The following is an 18,616-nucleotide window of genomic DNA, read 5'->3' as shown; positions in this document are numbered from 1 at the left end:
GTTGGATAAAAAAAGTAAACCCAAACCCCAACTGACATGAATTGTGTTTAGGTTGATGTCTTAAATTTGAGAATTTGCCTAGAAATATATATGTGTGCATTAGATAGGAAGCTTGAGAAGAGACATGATAGAACGAAGGAGCTATATTTTTTTAAAGGTTCCCTTTCTATATTATATATCGGTTCTAAGTATAAGCATAAAAAATAAACGTATAACCGTTAGTTTCCAACGGTGAAACAGTGAAGGCTAGCTCCATTGAATATCCAACTGTAAAAAAATTAGTTAGTTTTTTTTTTAAAGGCAAGCTGGGGTTAGGCAAGAAAGAGAGAGAAGCAAACAAAATGGGAGAAGTGAAAGAAAAGGAAAGAAGACGTGAAAGAAAAAGAGAGAACACACACCTTTTCGTGGAAGAATGAAGCCCCCAATCAATTTGTAGATGTGGATTCTACTAGACCCGACCACGACTAAATCTAATTCCCATTGGCCCATACTAAGACTCCTAACACGAACCATCCTTATTGTGGATACCAAACTTGCATGTCCAAGATCATACCTTAAATACCTAGCAGTTTGAGTATAAATTAGTTTGTAGACATACCTTATTGTGGATACCAAACTTGAATCCAATTTGAAAGGTATTATGAAGAAATTGCAAGATACAACTCAAAGAACTAATCCAAGATTATACCTTATTGTGGATACCAAACTTGCATGAAACGTACAATGAAGAACTAATTGAATCCAATTTGAAAACTGTATAAACATATATACAGTTAAAACTCAAAGAACAAGTCATTTTCTACTTGCGCAAACAATTAAACTCAAGTTGATGCATGAGTAATCAGGCCAGCTTTTTGTTTTAGACAAGTTGGTTTCGTAGATTGTGTTCTTCAAACCACTTACATCCTAATTTAGGTTAAGAACCAAGGTTGCTCTAACCAGGAAGGCGGAGCCCTCGTCGACTTTATCAGAAAGACCTTGGGAAAAATAAAATGCAAAAAAATAAATTGTGAGAGTGTGCCAATTTGTGAACAAGGGCTTGTAAACTATACAGTTTTATTTATTAGATTTCTTTCTATCTTTGTCCGACTTGCCTAAGCTGCAAAACTATACAGTTTTATTTATTAGAGTCTCCGCTATTTGAACAGCGTCCAGTAGGTGACCTAGGTTCCTCAACTTGGAATGAATGGCCGAGCGTAGGTTGCAAGCAAGTTTTATAGAAAGGGGAATGCCCAACAAAGAAAGAGACATGAATCATGATGTCACCTCACTTCGTATTATAAATTTAACTTGCGTTTAGGATAAAATAAAGACATACAGTTGCCCTTGCCCATTTAACTCAGGCTAACTATGAACTAGAGATAGTGAGAATTACCGAAATACCCTTTTGGCCTTCCCTCCTCAAACCTTTAAACCCTTTTCTACTGGCAAGTGAAACTAGGGGAGGAAAACCCTGCCAATGGCATGCACATACCACATACACTGGCATTGTTCTATTCCCCGAGCAAACTTTCAGATACGTCCACCATAAAAGTAAACATCGAGAGTCCAGACTGAACTTGAACCAGTAACCGGGTTCAACTGCACATCTAAATGAGTGCCCAAATTCTTTCAACTTGAAGATCATGAATGTTGGTCACAATCAACCACTCGGACCTTGCACTCACTTGTTAATCTTCCCACTGTGATCTCCGGTCAGGACTGTCAACCAACCCAATAAGCAGAGACAAAGGGGGCTCTGTTCAGTTGACTGGTAATGTTTTTTATCTCAAGCTCAGGTTGGACTGAGAACAAGATATCCTAGCTGTTCAACTGATTCATCTGCACGGTTAAGACCAATACCTATTCAGGTGAGAATGTGAACTAATTTCTAGCCATTGTTTGGACGGTTATGATTGAATATAAGATGGATGGGTATTATTGGATCCCATCATATGCCAGTTGATAGGATCCGTACTCATTGAGCGCCCGCAAGTTGAGACAACACAATCTGAATCTCAGTTGTTTGCAGCTTTGTGGGCCATGTCACGCATGACTCGTGACCATTATCAAAATACATATAGATCAGCAACTGTTGTTTTTGGTCTCATAACATAGGCCCATATCCAGCTCTCGATTATGTTTTGCCAGATCCTGTAAAACATGTAAAACCTGACTCCAGCTTGGACCATCCTCGTCCAGGCTCCAAACTCGGATCCAGCTAGATCACTTTTCGCACAATCTAGGCTTGAAACCAGTAACATTACATGCAACAGATCTGACCCAGATTCAAACAACACAGACCATACCCAACACCATAGGCCATATCTGGGCAACACATTGTTGAAACATCGTAGAAGAAATGGAACTTCTTTGTCTTTTGTCTCCTTTAATAATAAAGCCACCACTCTTTCCATGAGCCATTACACCGAATTGCCCAGCTAGCCTCCACACATCTTTTCTAACCTAAACGGAGGGGATTGGGAACGGTGGGCAATGCCATGGGATTTGAACCTAGACCACCAGACTAGCGGCCTAGATCCCATTCCACTATGACAAACCCCTTTGGACCTCTAAATAGGAATTTACTAATGAAAAAAAAATGAAAATGTTCTGTTTATTTCGTTGTATTTTTTTTTCAAGCAGATCACTACACCTGAGAAGAAAGCCCGTTAAAAACAACTTCATGGCTTTAAATTCATCCGCACATAACCGGAAAATCGACACTCCCAAGTTCATGAAATTTCACATAGGAGAGACGGTTATCATTTTCCTGTGGGGTTCAAACAGGAGAGAGCATGTACGTGCATGAGTGCATTCAAGATTGTAAACACATGATAGATTTAAACATTTCGATTGTTCAGATTTTGAATTTAATTTTATCATATCACAAGATGATTCTTCTACAAGAGTAAATGAAGTATTAAACAGGAAACAAACTGTATATGGCCAAAGTATAAATTAAGATTCAGAACAAAAATGAAGACAATGCAGAAGGTAAAGCAGCTCCTACGTCAGAGAAAACACCTCTAGTTTACCAGTTTAAAGCTCAGTTATACAGATCATCGTCATCTCCACCGCCACCACCAGCAGCAAATGGATCAGAAGCACCAGTATCAGCAGCAGACTCGGGTCTCTCCGGGAAACGGAACTCTGATCCAAACCCTCGAGATTGCTGCAACGTTTGACCAAAGAGTTGGTATTTCCTTATGTCAGCATCGCTTACACTTCTTCTAGCATACTTCATGGATTCTTCAAAATGTGCTGCTTTTATTTCGGCAACATCGTCCGTGTCATCCTCTTCCATCGCCTCAGGGTTCTCACGCCTCTTACGCTCCAGCTCAATATCCTGTTTTCACAAGAAAATGATTAACTTTCAGACACTTGTCAAAATAAACGGTTAACATGAGCAAACCAGTATAAACACAAACACGCAGCACATACAAAAAGTTGCACATGTTAAAATGTATCATTCAACATATGTAATCGTATATATATTTTATATATATAAAGGATAATACATATTCATATATGGTATATATGCATATGTATTATCCTAATTATATATATAAAATATATATTTTTCTATTTATAGGCATAGGGGTAGTTTAGTCATTTCACAGTTTTACGCATATTCCATTTGGAATATGTTTGTAATTTTTCTTTTTTCTTTTTCTTTTTCTTTTTTAGTGGTTTGCGCCACCTAGGGAGGCTCCCCAAAGAGTCGTTGGGGAGCCCCCAACGGTCACAAATGTGACCGTTGGGGGCTCCCAACGACTCCTTTGGGAGCCCCCTAAGTGGCTCCTCTCTTGTATTATAAATAGGGGAGTTCCCCTTGTAATTTCTTTACTCCTTGGAGGAGCTTATGCTCCATTGTATAGGGTTTTTACCCTCTTTCTTCAATAATATTCAACTTATGACTTTATGTCATATTTACCCTTTTTATGGGTTTATGTATTAGCACATGATGTGCTTGTGTTGTTCCCTTGAATGGGTATATTCGCACTTAATGTGCATGTGTATGGGTTCATTATCGAACCTAAAGTATTCAAAGTCACTTTCTAACATGGTATCAGAGCGTGGTCACGATGAGGTTGTCCTTTGATGCAACGGAAAGCGCGTTGATCAAGAAATGGTGAAGTATTCATTGTCCTTCTCTTTTTTCTTAAGTTTTCGATATGTATCTCTTTTCTTAACATATTATGCATTATGAAATTATTTTTTGCATATGAAGTGTTTATAATAGTTGAATCACCTCTTTTCATATTTCGCATGTTCAAAATTTTTTAAAAATATCTCCTTTTAAATTTAGTAAACTTGTTTTGCTATTCAAATATATAAATTCTTGTTTATATGTTTATCGATTACTCATCACATATAAATAGTAATTTATGTTCTTTCTTAAAATTGTCTTCAATTATGTGAGATTTATGATGATTACATAAGTATTTCATAAATTAACTTTTAAATATTATATATGATCTCTTGATTAATGATCTTTGTTTAAAAAATCTTTTCTCTCACATAAAGTCTAATTGGTTTTGAGTTCTTCTCTTGTTTATGGATTTTAGTGCATTTTTTTGAAAAATCTTGATATAATTCTTGTATAAGAATCTCTCACATCTAAATCTTTGTTATGAATCCTAAGTAGTTCTTGTCAATGATGTTTCAATGGTTTTGGTTTAGTTAAAGGATTTTGAAAAATTATTTGTGATAAATATGTTGTATGAACCATTGTGTTCATTAGGAAAGATCTATTAAAATCTTCTCACGCTATATAGAATGCATAGTGTATCTATTGCATCCTTTGGTATAAAAGACTTCATTAATTTTTGAGTTTTCGTCTAATGATACAACTTTATAAACATGTTTGTTTGTATTTTTCATATAAAGTTTCAAAACCTCTTGATTGTATCTCTAAGGATGCCTACATTGGCCATAATATGGTCTTCTTTGTCTTAAATTACATTTATCAAGCATACAACAACAACAACAACAACTACGCCTTCATCCCAAAACAATTGGGGTCAGCGATATGAACCAAAAAAGAAATTCATTTTGGGTCTTCCACATGAATCCTTTTCCTCCAATCATTTCTATCCAACGCCATGTCCTCGGTGAGGTTCAAAGCATTCATATCCTTTCCTATCATCTCCATCCAAGTCTTCCTAGGCCTACCCCGACCTCTTTTAACTAATATATTTTCCCATTTCTCCAACCTTCTAACTGGAGCATCATTAGGCCTTCGCCGAATATGTCCAAACCACCGTAAACGATTCTCTCGCATCTTATTTTCAATGGGTGCAACACCTACCTTCTTACGTATCTCTTCGTTCCGAATCTTATCTTTTATTGTATTTCCACACATCCATCTAAGCATCCGCATCTCAGCTACACTCATTTTTTGAATATGATGTCTCTTGGCAGCCCAACATTCCGTACCATATAGTAAAGCGGGTCTAATAGTCGTCCTATAAAACTTTCCCTTCAACCGCAATGGCATTCTACGATCGCACAGCACTCCAGTAGCACTTTTCCATTTCATCCACCCAACCTTTATCCTATGATTTACATCTCCATCAATTTCTCCATACTTTTGAATGATGGATCCCAAATATTTGAAATAATCATTCACCGGTATATCTTGCTCACCAAGCTTCACTACACTCCCATCACTACTTCGTTGCTTACTAAACCGACATTCCATATATTCAGTCTTACTCTTACTCAACTTAAAACCTCTAGCTTCCAATGTCTGTCTCCATAATTCTAACTTAGCATTAACCCCAGCTCTAGACTCATCAATCAAAACAATATCATCAGCAAACAACATACACCACGGTACATTTTCTTGAATTGATCTCGTAAGCTCATCCATCACTATCGCAAATAGGAAAGGGCTTAAAGCAGATCCTTGATGTAACCCAACCGTTATCGGAAAATTGGTTGTCACCCCTCCACAAGTGCGGACATTGGTTACTACTCCTTCATACATATCTTTAATTATACTAATGTACTTGAGAGAAACACCTTTCTTCATCATTGTCCACCAGAGAACGTCCCTAGGTACTCTATCGTATGCCTTCTCTAAATCAATAAAAACCATATGCAAATCTTTGTTCCTCTCTCTATATCTTTCAATAAGTTGTCTAAGAAGATGTATAGCTTCCATAGTTGATCTTCCAGGCATAAAACCAAATTGATTCTCCGATATCATGACAACCTTCCTCAACCTAGACTCAATCACCCTCTCCCAAAGTTTCATAGTATGACTCATGAGTTTTATACCACGATAGTTTGTGCAATCTTGTATATCACCCTTATTCTTATATAAAGGCACCAAAGTACTCTTCCTCCACTCATTAGGCATCTTATTTGTTCGCCAAATCAAGTTAAAAAGATTTGTCAACCATTCTAAACCTTTCTCTCCCAAGCATTTCCAAGCCTCGATAGGTATACCATCTGGGCCAACTGCCCTTCTTGATTTCATTTTCTTCAAAGCCTCTGCAATTTCTTTCTTTTGAATCTTGCGCATGAAGTCACGATTTATCTCATGAAAAGGAATGGGGAAGTCTCCAAGATCTTGAGCATGACTATCATTAAATAGCTTATCAAAATAATCTTTCCATCTCTCCTTAATCTCCTCATCTTTGACTAAAACCCTTTGCGTTTCATCTTTGATACATCTAACCATACCCAAATCCTTCGATTTCCTATCTCTCATCTTTGCAAGCCTATAAATATCCTTCTCGCCTTCTTTGGTATCCAACTTGTCATAAACCTCCTTATATACTTTAGCCCTCGCGTTTCGAACAACTTTTTTAGCTTCCTTCTTTGCTATCATATACTTCTCCAAATTCTCATTATCACGACTCTTACTTAGATTTCTATAACACTCTCTTTTAACCTTAATAGCTAATTTGACATCCTCGTTCCACCATGATGTATCCTTACCTAGTGGTGCACCGCCTTTAGACTCACCCAATACCTCCTTAGCTACTTTTCTCATACCACCCGCTATCTTATTCCACATTGATTCTGAATCCTCCTCGAGACACCAATCAACTTCCTTAACTACCTGCGCTACAAACATTCCTTGTTTAGCTCCTTTCAGTGCCCACCACTTAATTCTAGGATCTATCCTATGTCTATCCCTTTTGCGGCATTGTCTAATTCTAAGATCTAAAATTAAGACTCTATGTTGTGTAGCTACACTTTCTCCTGGTATAACCTTACAATCGATGCAACAACCCCTATCTCTCTTTCTAAGTAGGAAAAAATCTATCTGACTCGTATTAACCCCACTTTTAAATGTTACTAGGTGAGACTCCCTCTTCCTAAACCAAGTGTTTGCTAAGATCATATCATAGGACAAACAAAAATCTAAAATCCTTTCTCCACTTTCATTTCTTTCTCCTATACCATAGCCTCCATGGATATTCTCAAATCCATCCCTACTAATGCCTACATGTCCATTAAGGTCACCGCCGATGAAAAGCTTTTCTCCATAAGATGTCTCTTGTACTACTCCATCTAAATCTTCCCAAAATTGATGCTTAATGGAATCATCTAAACCTACTTGAGGTGCATAAACACTAATAATATTAATAATATCCGTACCTAATACTAATTTAATAAGTAAAATTCTATCACCCTTCCTACGGACCTCAACTACATTATCTATAAACTGACGACTCATAGCAATCCCTACTCCATTCCTATTCCTATTTATTCCTGTATACCAAATCTTATATCCCCAAGGTTCTATCACTTTAGCTTTCTCACCTACCCATTTGGTCTCTTGAAGACATAAAATATCAATCTTTCTCCTACACATAACATCTACTAACTCTACCAACTTACCAGTTAAAGACCCTATGTTCCAAGTGGCTAACCTAATTTTATGGTCTTGGACTAACTTCTTTACCCCCACCCGTCCAACAAAGTGAGGGAACCCTTGCCTATTTGACACCACACCCGGGCGCCGGTGTGACGCGTCGCTTCTGGGCGACGACCTAGCAACCCTTGCACATTTATCACTGCCTCCGGGCCTAGAGAGTACAGCGCGTCGCTCAGTAGGGAACGCCCCAACGAAATTCTCATATTGGTTCATTTTCATAGGATATGACAAAGTTTTTATGCTGGCTGTCACAGGCCTACCGCAACCCTCCTCCTTTATCCGGGCTTGGGACCGGCAGTGTATAACTACACAGGCGGAGTTATTTAAAGCTTGAGAGACTCAAGCATTTGCTTCCATTTTATGAAATACATGCATTATCGCATGTTTATTATTTATACGCTTTTTTGTATTTTGTTCAAGTGTTGTGTGAGTGCTTTCGTGCACTTCTTCTATAAAGTATTTATGCTTGTATGTGTATTGTCTCTTCGTAGACATTTTCACATGATACTCTATTTTCAATAAAAAGATGTTTTTATTGCCTCCTTTAGGGCTTGTGTTTATTTTTTATGAACTTGTAAGATTGTTTCTTTTATCATTATGAATGCTTCTGCAATATCTTGGTACATGTTGTCCTAAATTTACACATTTAAGAATATTGCCATTTTACATCTTGGTATACATATAATTGCAAATTATAAAGGCTTGATTTGTTTCTTGGATGATTTCAATTCCTTTCTCACACATGACATAGCTTAAGTATTTCATGTTGTGTTTATTGAGTCTTTTGATAATGATCATGATGTTGCTTAATATTTCATAAATTGTGTTAGTTGCATAATAAATCTTTTTGTATAAATGACTTCTTTTGAAGATTAAGCATAATTCAGATTTATGCAAAATTGTTGTTATAAAGCATATTATTGTGATTGATTATATTGGACCTTTGATTCAATTTTTAATCGGTCTTCTTTTCTTTGAAAAATGATTCCTAAAGTGTTTATTGCCTTTTTGTGGCATTTATATTTGCCCATCACATGTTATTTAATGCATCATTTATTTGGCCTTATTATTGTTTTATTAGAGATGTTTGTTGAGGTGAGTTATGAGCACCTCGTGTTATATCATTCTAGATTGTCCACTTGCCATATTATAGATGGTGATTGAGGTGAGTTATGGGCACCTTAGGACTCTAGAATGATTTGGTATATGATCTTTAATTATGAGTGTGTCACTCATTGTTATGTCATTTTAGTTTGTCCACTTACCATATTATAGATGGTGGTTGAGGTGAGTTATGGGCACCTTGGGACTCTAGAATGATTTGGTATATGAGTGTGTCACTTGTTTAATGTTGGCCATTGATCTTATAGATGCTCTTATTTATATATAAATGTGATGGATATATGATGTTTAAAACCTTAAATGTTTTAAGGTATATTGAAATCAAGGTTTTGGGGTTATTGCCCAACCTTTTATTGTTTATGAATCATATGAGTGCATTTGCACATTTATGTTTTGTGCTTTTGTGCACAAGTGTTCTTGGTGTGTATATATTCACACATTTTATTTCAAAATTATATTGTTATGGGTATTCTTTTTTGAAGAATATTGTTTCAAGGTTTTATTTATATGTTTGTCATTACAAGTTTTATTGCCTCAAAAGTCTTCTCCTTTTATGCCCCTTATCTAAGTGTCATCATATGTAGACAAGAATTTTATTACACCTTCGTGTGTTGGTAGCCCTTTGTTGGCTTTTGCTCTCTTGGTCTAGTAGCTGAACACACTTGTCTTGAGTGTTATTTTATGTAGACAAGGCACGTTGATTCACACCATGGTGTGTGATTTTAGTCCATGTTGGCGTTTGTGTCCTTGTTCTAGTCGCTGAGATGTATGTCCATGGTTGGCTTATTTCACTCATTTCAAGTGTCATCTTATGTAGACAAGAGATGTATTGTGTTTTAGCCCATGGTTGGCTTGTTACTCTTGTTCTAGTAGCTGAACATACTTGGTTTGAGTGTATTTTTACGTAGACAAGAGATGCTTTTGGTCCATGTTGGCGTGTATTCTCTTGTTCTTGTCGTAGATGCACTCATTTCAAGTATTATTATATGTAGACAAGAGGTTCTTTTGCACACCTTTGTGTGTGTCTTTGGCCTTTAATGACATTATATTTATATTCTTGATCTAGTAGCTTATACACTTGATTTATGGGTTTTGGAGGACTAATGAGGTAGTGGTTTGTAATGGATGAACTATTGTTGAAATTTGCAAAATTTTATTTATGACTTGTGTTTTAAGATATTCAAGTGAATCATATTTTTGATATGCATATTTGAAAATCAAGTTGATTTTTTGGCATTTAATCTATATATTAAGTGCTTATGGTTCTTTTGGCCACTTTTGTATGCATAATATGTTTTTTGTCAATTGAGTGAGATTTTCCTAAATGGGTAAGATTCTCTATTCAAATAACACTCTTCATTTTGCCTCGTAAATGGATTTAAAACCTTGTGAACTCTTGTGATTATTTTGTCTAAAGTATGCTTGGAGACTTCGCTTCTCTTGTTTGGCACTTCATTACATGTTTGAAGCATGATTCATTAATGATTCCTTTAAGTATTAATTCATTTCATGATAATATATGCATATGCTCTTTAAGGCCTTTTAGGATCTCATTCAATAAAGCATATGTAACTTATGCCTCTTCGTAGGCTTACTGTGGTGTCCCTTAGGGGAACATTGTGTTTTTCCCCATTATGGGGTTATGTTTGTCCAATGATGGACCTTATGAATGCATTATGCATTCTTGCAATTCATTTCCGCATAATTTGCTTTCGCTCACTCTTTAACATGATATTTGATTTTTGAAACTTTGGTCTTCTAAATTTACTTTTCATGCTAAAATAATTATCCTATCATGTGCTTCAAATTTCTATGCATAAGTTATATTTTTGCACCATTGTTTTGCGGATGTGTCATCCGATATGGTTTCAATTGAGCTTGTTAGAAATGTTCCAATTGGGTAAAGTGCAAAAATATGTTTTACTTGTTTCTTTGTTGTTGTTCCACAGGATCTTGAAGATAAGAGGAAAAGAAGTACCTTGGATAGATCATGGAAGGTACTCATCGTTAAAGACGTTAGAGGAAGACATTTGCAATGGCATTCGTACGGAAGGCTATTGAAGCCTTGAGAGTCTTCCTCCTGCTTTCTTCAATCTTTTCGTTCCCCCACGCAAAGTTTGAGTGGGGGTGTTAAAATGTATCATTCAACATATGTAATCGTATATATATTTTATATATATAAAGGATAATACATATTCATATATGGTATATATGCATATGTATTATCCTAATTATATATATAAAATATATATTTTTCTATTTATAGGCATAGGGGTAGTTTAGTCATTTCACAGTTTTACGCATATTCCATTTGGAATATGTTTGTAATTTTTCTTTTTTCTTTTTCTTTTTCTTTTTTAGTGGTTTGCGCCACCTAGGGAGGCTCCCCAAAGAGTCGTTGGGGAGCCCCCAACGGTCACATTTCCCAACGACTCCTTTGGGAGCCCCCTAAGTGGCTCCTCTCTTGTATTATAAATAGGGGAGTTCCCCTTGTAATTTCTTTACTCCTTGGAGGAGCTTATGCTCCATTGTATAGGGTTTTTACCCTCTTTCTTCAATAATATTCAACTTATGACTTTATGTCATATTTACCCTTTTTATGGGTTTATGTATTAGCACATGATGTGCTTGTGTTGTTCCCTTGAATGGGTATATTCGCACTTAATGTGCATGTGTATGGGTTCATTATCGAACCTAAAGTATTCAAAGTCACTTTCTAACAGCACAACATATAGGAAAGTAATTCCACAGGAACAAATTAAATGGCCTACCGAAAAAAAAATTAACAAAATAAATGGCTAACATGAACAACCAATATAAATGCAAGAAGAGAACACAAAAATTTGTACAACAAACAAAAACAGGAGAGCAATTCCACAAATTGCAAATGGGCTACAAAGAGATGCGCCCAAATAAGTGATACATTTTTTTAGAAGAGTTGTTTTTTATTTTTTCTAAAAGAATACATACTGTAGGCAATTATGACCATTTTCATGACGTTGGTTGTAGGACCTAACACCTTCCATACCATGAGCAAAGCATTCTGGTCAACAACAATCCATTCACCAAGACATAGTTGTTAAAATGTATACCCAAGAACATTATTGTAAGTATAAATATATATACTTATATAACTAGAGATACGTATACATATGTTATATGTATACGTATCTCTATATATAAGTATATATATTTATACATTTTTCCCTTTTTACCCGAAAAGGGTATTTTAGTCCTTTTACATTTTGTGCATATTCCATTTGGAATATGCTGTAATTTTTCCTTTATTTTTTATTTTTTATTTTTTCCTTTTTGTTTTTTCAAAAAGGTGCATTGGGGGTCTCCCCAATAGAGTCGTTGGGGAGCCCCCAACGGTCACAATTGTGACCGTTGGGAGCTCCCCAACGACTCCTTTGGGGAGCCCCCTTGCACCCCTCCTTTCTTGTATAAATAGGGGTGTTCCCCCTTGTTGTAACCTAAGCTTGAGAGTCTCAAGCATTTGCTTTTATTTATGAAATACATGCATTATTGCATGTTTATTATTTATACGCTTTTTGCGTATTTTGTTCAAGTGTTGTGAGAGTGTTTTCGTGCACTTCTTTCATAAAGTATTTGTGCTTGTATGTGTATTGTCTCTTCGTAGACAATTTTACAATAGTTAAATGCTCCACTAAGCAATTTTCTTCTTAACTTTTCATAGTACAACTATCCAGGTTGCTGGCTTCTTTTGAAGAGGAAGAAAATGAAAAAGAAGAAAAAGATCTCAAATTATATAACAAGCTTTACACCATTCATGACTTTTAACTGGAAAATGTTGGAAGATAACATTATCGGATAAGAAGAAAACCAGTGGTCTTTTATGCATCCATCAGGCTTTCATATGCTTTGTTTTAGAATTTGTATTAAGCAAATTTTTCTCTCCAACAAGATGGTTTGTCAGTTTCAAGAGAAAGGTTCAGAGAAAAGTTGCAAGAATTTATTATGAAAGCAATACAGCCCGAAAGTTCATGATATATATTTCAAGCAAAAGATTATTACAGATTATCACTTAGTGACTCATTAAAAAAGGATAAACAGTGCAGAGAACGATCAGGATGATCTAAGAGGCAAACCACTAAAAGATTGGCAGCAGCAATTAACACACAAGCAATTAAACCACAAAAAAAACACCCATACATAGCCAACACCATGATAACATGCTTTCTATGAGGACCTAGACTTAAAGGAACTAACCGCCAGCTGTCCGTTTGAACCTACAGACTGGTTGTTCTTATAAACATTTAACTAGAATTTTCAAGGATGTAATTAGACTCGGAGTTCATATCTGGAAAAAAAAAATTGACAGGAAGTTCATGGAGAAGAAACCTCAACCAAAAAAAAAACTTGCCTTCTCAATGTTTTCTCTAATAGCATATTTGCAAGCTCTCTGGCAGATTTCAGTAATATCAGCACCACTGAAACCATGAGTATAGCGTGCCAAAGTAGCAATGTCAACATCCTTTGAAACAGGTGATTTCCGCAAACAAGCTTTGAAGATCTGCAGGCGAGAAGCCTCATCTGGCAAGGGAATGTAAATCAACTGATCTAGACGTCCTGGCCTAAGCAATGCAGGATCAATAATATCTGGCCTATTTGTGGCACCAATTATGAAGACGGTTTTCTTTGCCGACATGCCATCCATTTCAGTCAACAACTGATTCAAAACACGGTCAGCAGCACCACCAGCATCACCAACAGAACTTCCACGCTGTAAGATGATAAGAATAGTGAAAGCAAAATTAGTTAATCACAAACACTGGAAAATACCTATTTTATTTAAATATTAAATCAAGAGAATCTTACAAAACTTCCACATTAAAGATGATAAGAATGGTGAAAACAATTTGGTTAGTCAAAAGACTCAAAACCACTGGAAGAGGCTAATTTTATCCAAATACTAACTAAAACAATGATCATCTTGGAGATAATCTTCTCCATTCTCAAATACCAGGCAAAGTAAAACAGAGAATATTGAACAATAAAAATATGAATTCTCAGAAGAGTTTACCTGAGTTGCAATGGAATCAAGTTCATCGAAGAAAAGGACACATGGAGCGGACTGCCTGGCTTTGTCAAAGATCTCCCTAACATTAGCTTCACTCTCACCAAACCACATGGTCAGCAATTCCGGCCCCTTCACACTAATAAAATTGGCCTGGCATTCATTTGCAATAGCCTTGGCAAGAAGAGTTTTACCACAGCCAGGAGGACCATAAAACAGAACTCCTTTTGATGGTGACATGCCAAATTTCTCAAATTTCTCGGGATGCTCAACTGGATATTGCACCGTCTGTAAGCACAACAACAATCATAAGTAAACTATCGTTAAACACATTGAATACCAACTACCAGGACAAGAAACTTTCAAAGAACATTCCATCAAGATGACTGGCAATAGAAGTTGATGTATGAAAAGCAAATAAAATTTTGCCAACCAATCAGCATTGAAGCACTTGATGGAATGTTCTTTTTAAGCAACTGCAATCAGCAATTTTTAAGCAAGAGATTTCTGAATCTTCAAAAAAATGTTAACAAAAGATCATCACAACAATTTGGGCATTCAACACTCATCTTGTCCTTTGCAAATAGCATACAAACAACAAAATGTCAAAGGAAATAGACAGTTACCTCCTGAAGTTCTCTTTTGACATTGTCCAAGCCACCAATATCCTCCCATGAGACATTCGGAACCTCCACAACCTACCAATGACAAATGTAAACATAATAAAGCATGCACCATCATGTTAAAATAATATTAATAAAAGTTTATGGCCAAAAATGAAGGAAGAAGAAATGAAAAGACAAGACTCACAGTTTCACGTAAAGCTGAGGGGTTGGAAGAGCCCAAAGCTGTTTGAAAGTGCTCATTTGTGACAGCCATCGAATTGAGGACCTCAGCATCAATTGTTTCATCCTCTAAGTCAATGACATCCATTTTTTCCCTAATGCACTGAAGGGCCGCTTCTGTGCAAAGAGCAGCAAGGTCTGCTCCAACATAACCATGTGTGTCTTTTGCCACTCTTTCCAGGTCGACCTAATGTGATATTACAAGAGAGTAAATTCGAAGTATTTCAGAGCAAATCAATGGAGCATAAACATTAAGGGGGAAAAGAAAAACAGGAGTCTTTACATCATCTGCAAGCTTCATGTTCTTTGTATGTATCCGAAGAACTTCTAATCGCCCAACCTCATCAGGAACACCAATGTCGATCTCTCTATCAAATCTTCCAAATCTTCTAAGAGCTGGATCAATGCTGTTTGGTCTATTAGTAGCACCAATAACAATAACATGGGCTCGAGTCTTAAGACCATCCATTAGAGTCAAAAGTTGGGAAACGATACGCCTCTCCACCTCACCATGTGTTTTCTCTCTTTTGGGGGCTATTGAGTCTATCTCATCGATAAAGATGATGGACGGGGCATTCTTTTCAGCCTCCTCAAATGCTTTTCTCAAGTTGCTTTCACTTTCTCCAGCTAATTTGGACATAATCTCAGGTCCATTAATTAAGAAAAAGAATGCACCAGTTTCATTCGCAACAGCTCTGGCAATCAAGGTTTTCCCTGAACCAGGAGGACCATAAAGCAAAATACCCTTTGGAGGTTTAACGCCGATGGATTTAAATAGTTGTGGATGCCTCAGTGGAAGTTCAACCAGCTCCCGAATCTGAGCCATCTGCTTCCTAACACCACCAACATCATCATAACCAACTTCATTCAATCGCTCTTCATCCTCCCGTTTGACAGGGTCCCCTTCACAAAAGATCTCTGTATCTGGAGCAACAATGCAATATTCATCAGGATCGGTTTCAATGACTTTAAATTCCACACTCCGCATCCCGCCTCTCACAAGGAAAAGGTCACCCTTTCTCACTGGTCGATAGGATTCTAGGAAGTACGCTGAAAAAAATAAGAAACAAAATTAGGAAAAAGATTAACTTACCATATAAAACTAATATGAAGAAAAGATGGATGGAGATTATGCTCACGTTTCAGATAAGCATCAAACAGATTTCCCGTAACACCCTCAATTGTGTCATCTATTGGCAGTATGTGAACACGTTTTCCATACTTCACATCAGGACATTGATGCACAGAAACAACATCACCGAGGCGTACCCTTAGGTTGGCACGAACAACTTTGTTCATTCTAATCTTGGGTTCCTCACAAGTGTCATCAACAAGAACAATGCACACTGTGTCCCTCCTCTTTTTACCCTGCAAAAGCGATTACATGTAAAGAGCACAGTGACCAAATTTACAGCAATAGAAAGCTCAAACTTAATACCTTAATCAAGATGGTATCTCCCCTGAAAAATTGAAGTTTATCCATTGTCACAGAGTTCATTGAAACAACGGAATTGTCATCATTCACAGCTTCATCAACAACAAGCCGATTGGGAGCCTTTTTACGCTCCAGAATTGCAGTGCTAAAATCCCTCTTTGCCCCTCTCCTGTTGCAAGCACGTAAGATCTTACCAAAAACTTGAAGGAACAAAACTAGAATGTTATAAACAACGAAGAAGATTCAGTAAGGGCTCATAATGAGTCACATTGCTCATTGAACCACACTCAAAGACAAAAAATGACTCTGTAGACCCTTTTTTTATTGAAAAGGAAACTTTCACCAGAAGAGGAACAATTAACAGCTTAAAACAAATAACAAAACCAGCCTTATCATATGAAATAACTTATGTATAGATATCAGATGATCAGGAAGAAACTGTTAAAAGGTAATAACATAAAAGCAATGTCAAGAAAAAAAACCCATCTGAAATACTCAGAGAGCTTGCTAGTCACAGCTTCTCAACTCTCATGTACTGAACAACAAGAAAAATATCCAGATTATTTTGAAAATGGACTGCTTGAAAACAATCTGGACACACAATGCTGACAAGTGTAACCGCAATTACATGCTTTGTATGTGTCCTGTGACTCCGTCCTTTGTTTCCAAAGAAAGGAAAGAAAGTCTTGTTCACCAGAACAAAAAGAATTTAGTTAAAAAGGAAAAGAAGAACTATTCAGCAGCCAAACAAAAACAAGTTACAAGACAACAAGAAATAAATGGAAGGAAACACCCTTATTGATCCAACATAGGCTGCACTATCTCAAAAAAAATTAATCGTTCTTCAAAAAAAAAGAGTCAGATCCACGTCATATCCATGTTCGACCATGTATCCAAGCAGGTACATGTATTATACTCTAAAGAAGAACACTTGTAACCTTCCAACATAACCCAGAAACATTGAAGATTCTAGCAACCCTCTCAACCCATGCATACCACCAACACATGAAGCACCTGCTTGGCAACTCTCTTTTTTATCTCAATTATGAAGCAAAAGAAAGGAAAACATTACTAGTCCAAAAAAGTAGACACCCAACCAATGACAAACAGATATCTCTCACTAACAATAGAGAAAAATTGAACACCTATAGAAACATTTAACAACTCCATTCCTTCCTCCTGGGACTCTGCTTCTTTGAACTCCCAAGCACCTACTTGATAGGAGGTAGCAAGGTAGATGCAACAGAAGATTATTGTCAGGCTCAGGACATTCTTCACTAACATCAGACAAAAGTGCTCTTAGTGAAGGCCCATAAAGAATCTAGTTCTTCTAATGGGACAATGGTTGGTGATGCTTGCCTGATTAAAGATGGCAAGTCATTCATACAGTGATTGTTAATTGTTTCCAGTGGCATCACATTAACCACTTCCATGAGGTTAACCAAAACCAAGTGAGAATCTAGGACAATTGTACAAAAGTGTGCCAAAAAAGCATATCAGTAGGGGAAAATGAAAGTAGACAAAGGACATTAGAGGTGCTAAGCTCATTTGGTGGTGGAGAATCAAGAGAGGGGAGGATAGATGAGAGAAAGAAGTTCTTGGTTTGAGCCTCATGAGATGCAAATACATATTTGTGTTAAAATGTATCTAATATATATATATATATATATATATATATATTTATATATATATATGTATATATTTATATATATATATACTCTATACTACATCAATACCCGATAGGGGTATTTTTGTAATTTCACATAATTGTTTTAGAAAACAACTATTTTCGAGTTTCATAAAATGTAATTTTCTTTTTTTATTTTTTAGAATTCTTTTTTGTATTTTTTGAGGACTAAAAGGGGCTCCAACCATAGAGTCGTTGGAGCCCCCAACGGTCACAAATGTGACCCCCCTTTTGAGGCTCTCCTTTTGAGGCCTTTGGCCATCCCTTCTCTCCTCACCCTCTTGTATAAATAGGGGTGAACCCCTTGTATATTTTTCATTCTTGAGAGCTTTCTCTCTTCTCAATAAAAGGCTTTTTATATTGTTGCCTTCTTAAAGGTTTGTGCTTGTATTGTCCCTTTGTGGACTTGTGATATTGTCTCTTTTTATTCATTGTTGTAAGTGCTTGTATGCACTCATTATATTTCCGCAATATCTCATTACATGGTATCAGAGCCACTCGATTCTTGAAAGAAAGGTGTGGTTCGTGTATCTCATATTTAGTGGACATCTTCTCACTTCTTGGCAACATCATGGAGACAAATATTGACCTATCTTTCAAGCTCAAT

The 18,616-nt window shown here is 36.5% G+C and overlaps 1 protein-coding gene across 1 annotated transcript in view; it reads right to left on the bottom strand.

Moving 5' to 3' along the window:
- Positions 1-2,817: 2,817 nt before the first annotated feature.
- LOC149845707 (cell division cycle protein 48 homolog) overlaps positions 2,818-18,616 on the bottom strand; it is a 35,472-nt gene continuing 19,673 nt past the window's right edge. Inside the window, exons 2-9 of the mRNA XM_089995928.1 lie at positions 16,326-16,491; positions 16,027-16,255; positions 15,171-15,937; positions 14,853-15,074; positions 14,669-14,740; positions 14,049-14,330; positions 13,389-13,748; positions 2,818-3,328 (exon numbers count right to left, since the gene is read on the bottom strand). Coding sequence (XP_089852054.1) covers positions 3,029-3,328; positions 13,389-13,748; positions 14,049-14,330; positions 14,669-14,740; positions 14,853-15,074; positions 15,171-15,937; positions 16,027-16,255; positions 16,326-16,491 — 2,398 coding nt within the window. The 3' untranslated portion in view covers positions 2,818-3,028. The remainder of the gene's footprint in view (positions 3,329-13,388; positions 13,749-14,048; positions 14,331-14,668; positions 14,741-14,852; positions 15,075-15,170; positions 15,938-16,026; positions 16,256-16,325; positions 16,492-18,616) is intronic.

The sequence above is a fragment of the Nuphar pumila genome, chromosome 2 (genome assembly GCF_984573655.1).
Source record: "Nuphar pumila chromosome 2, dmNupPumi1.hap1.1, whole genome shotgun sequence".
NCBI classification, from domain to species: domain Eukaryota; kingdom Viridiplantae; phylum Streptophyta; class Magnoliopsida; order Nymphaeales; family Nymphaeaceae; genus Nuphar; species Nuphar pumila.
This window is presented reverse-complemented; position numbering and strand designations above follow the sequence as displayed.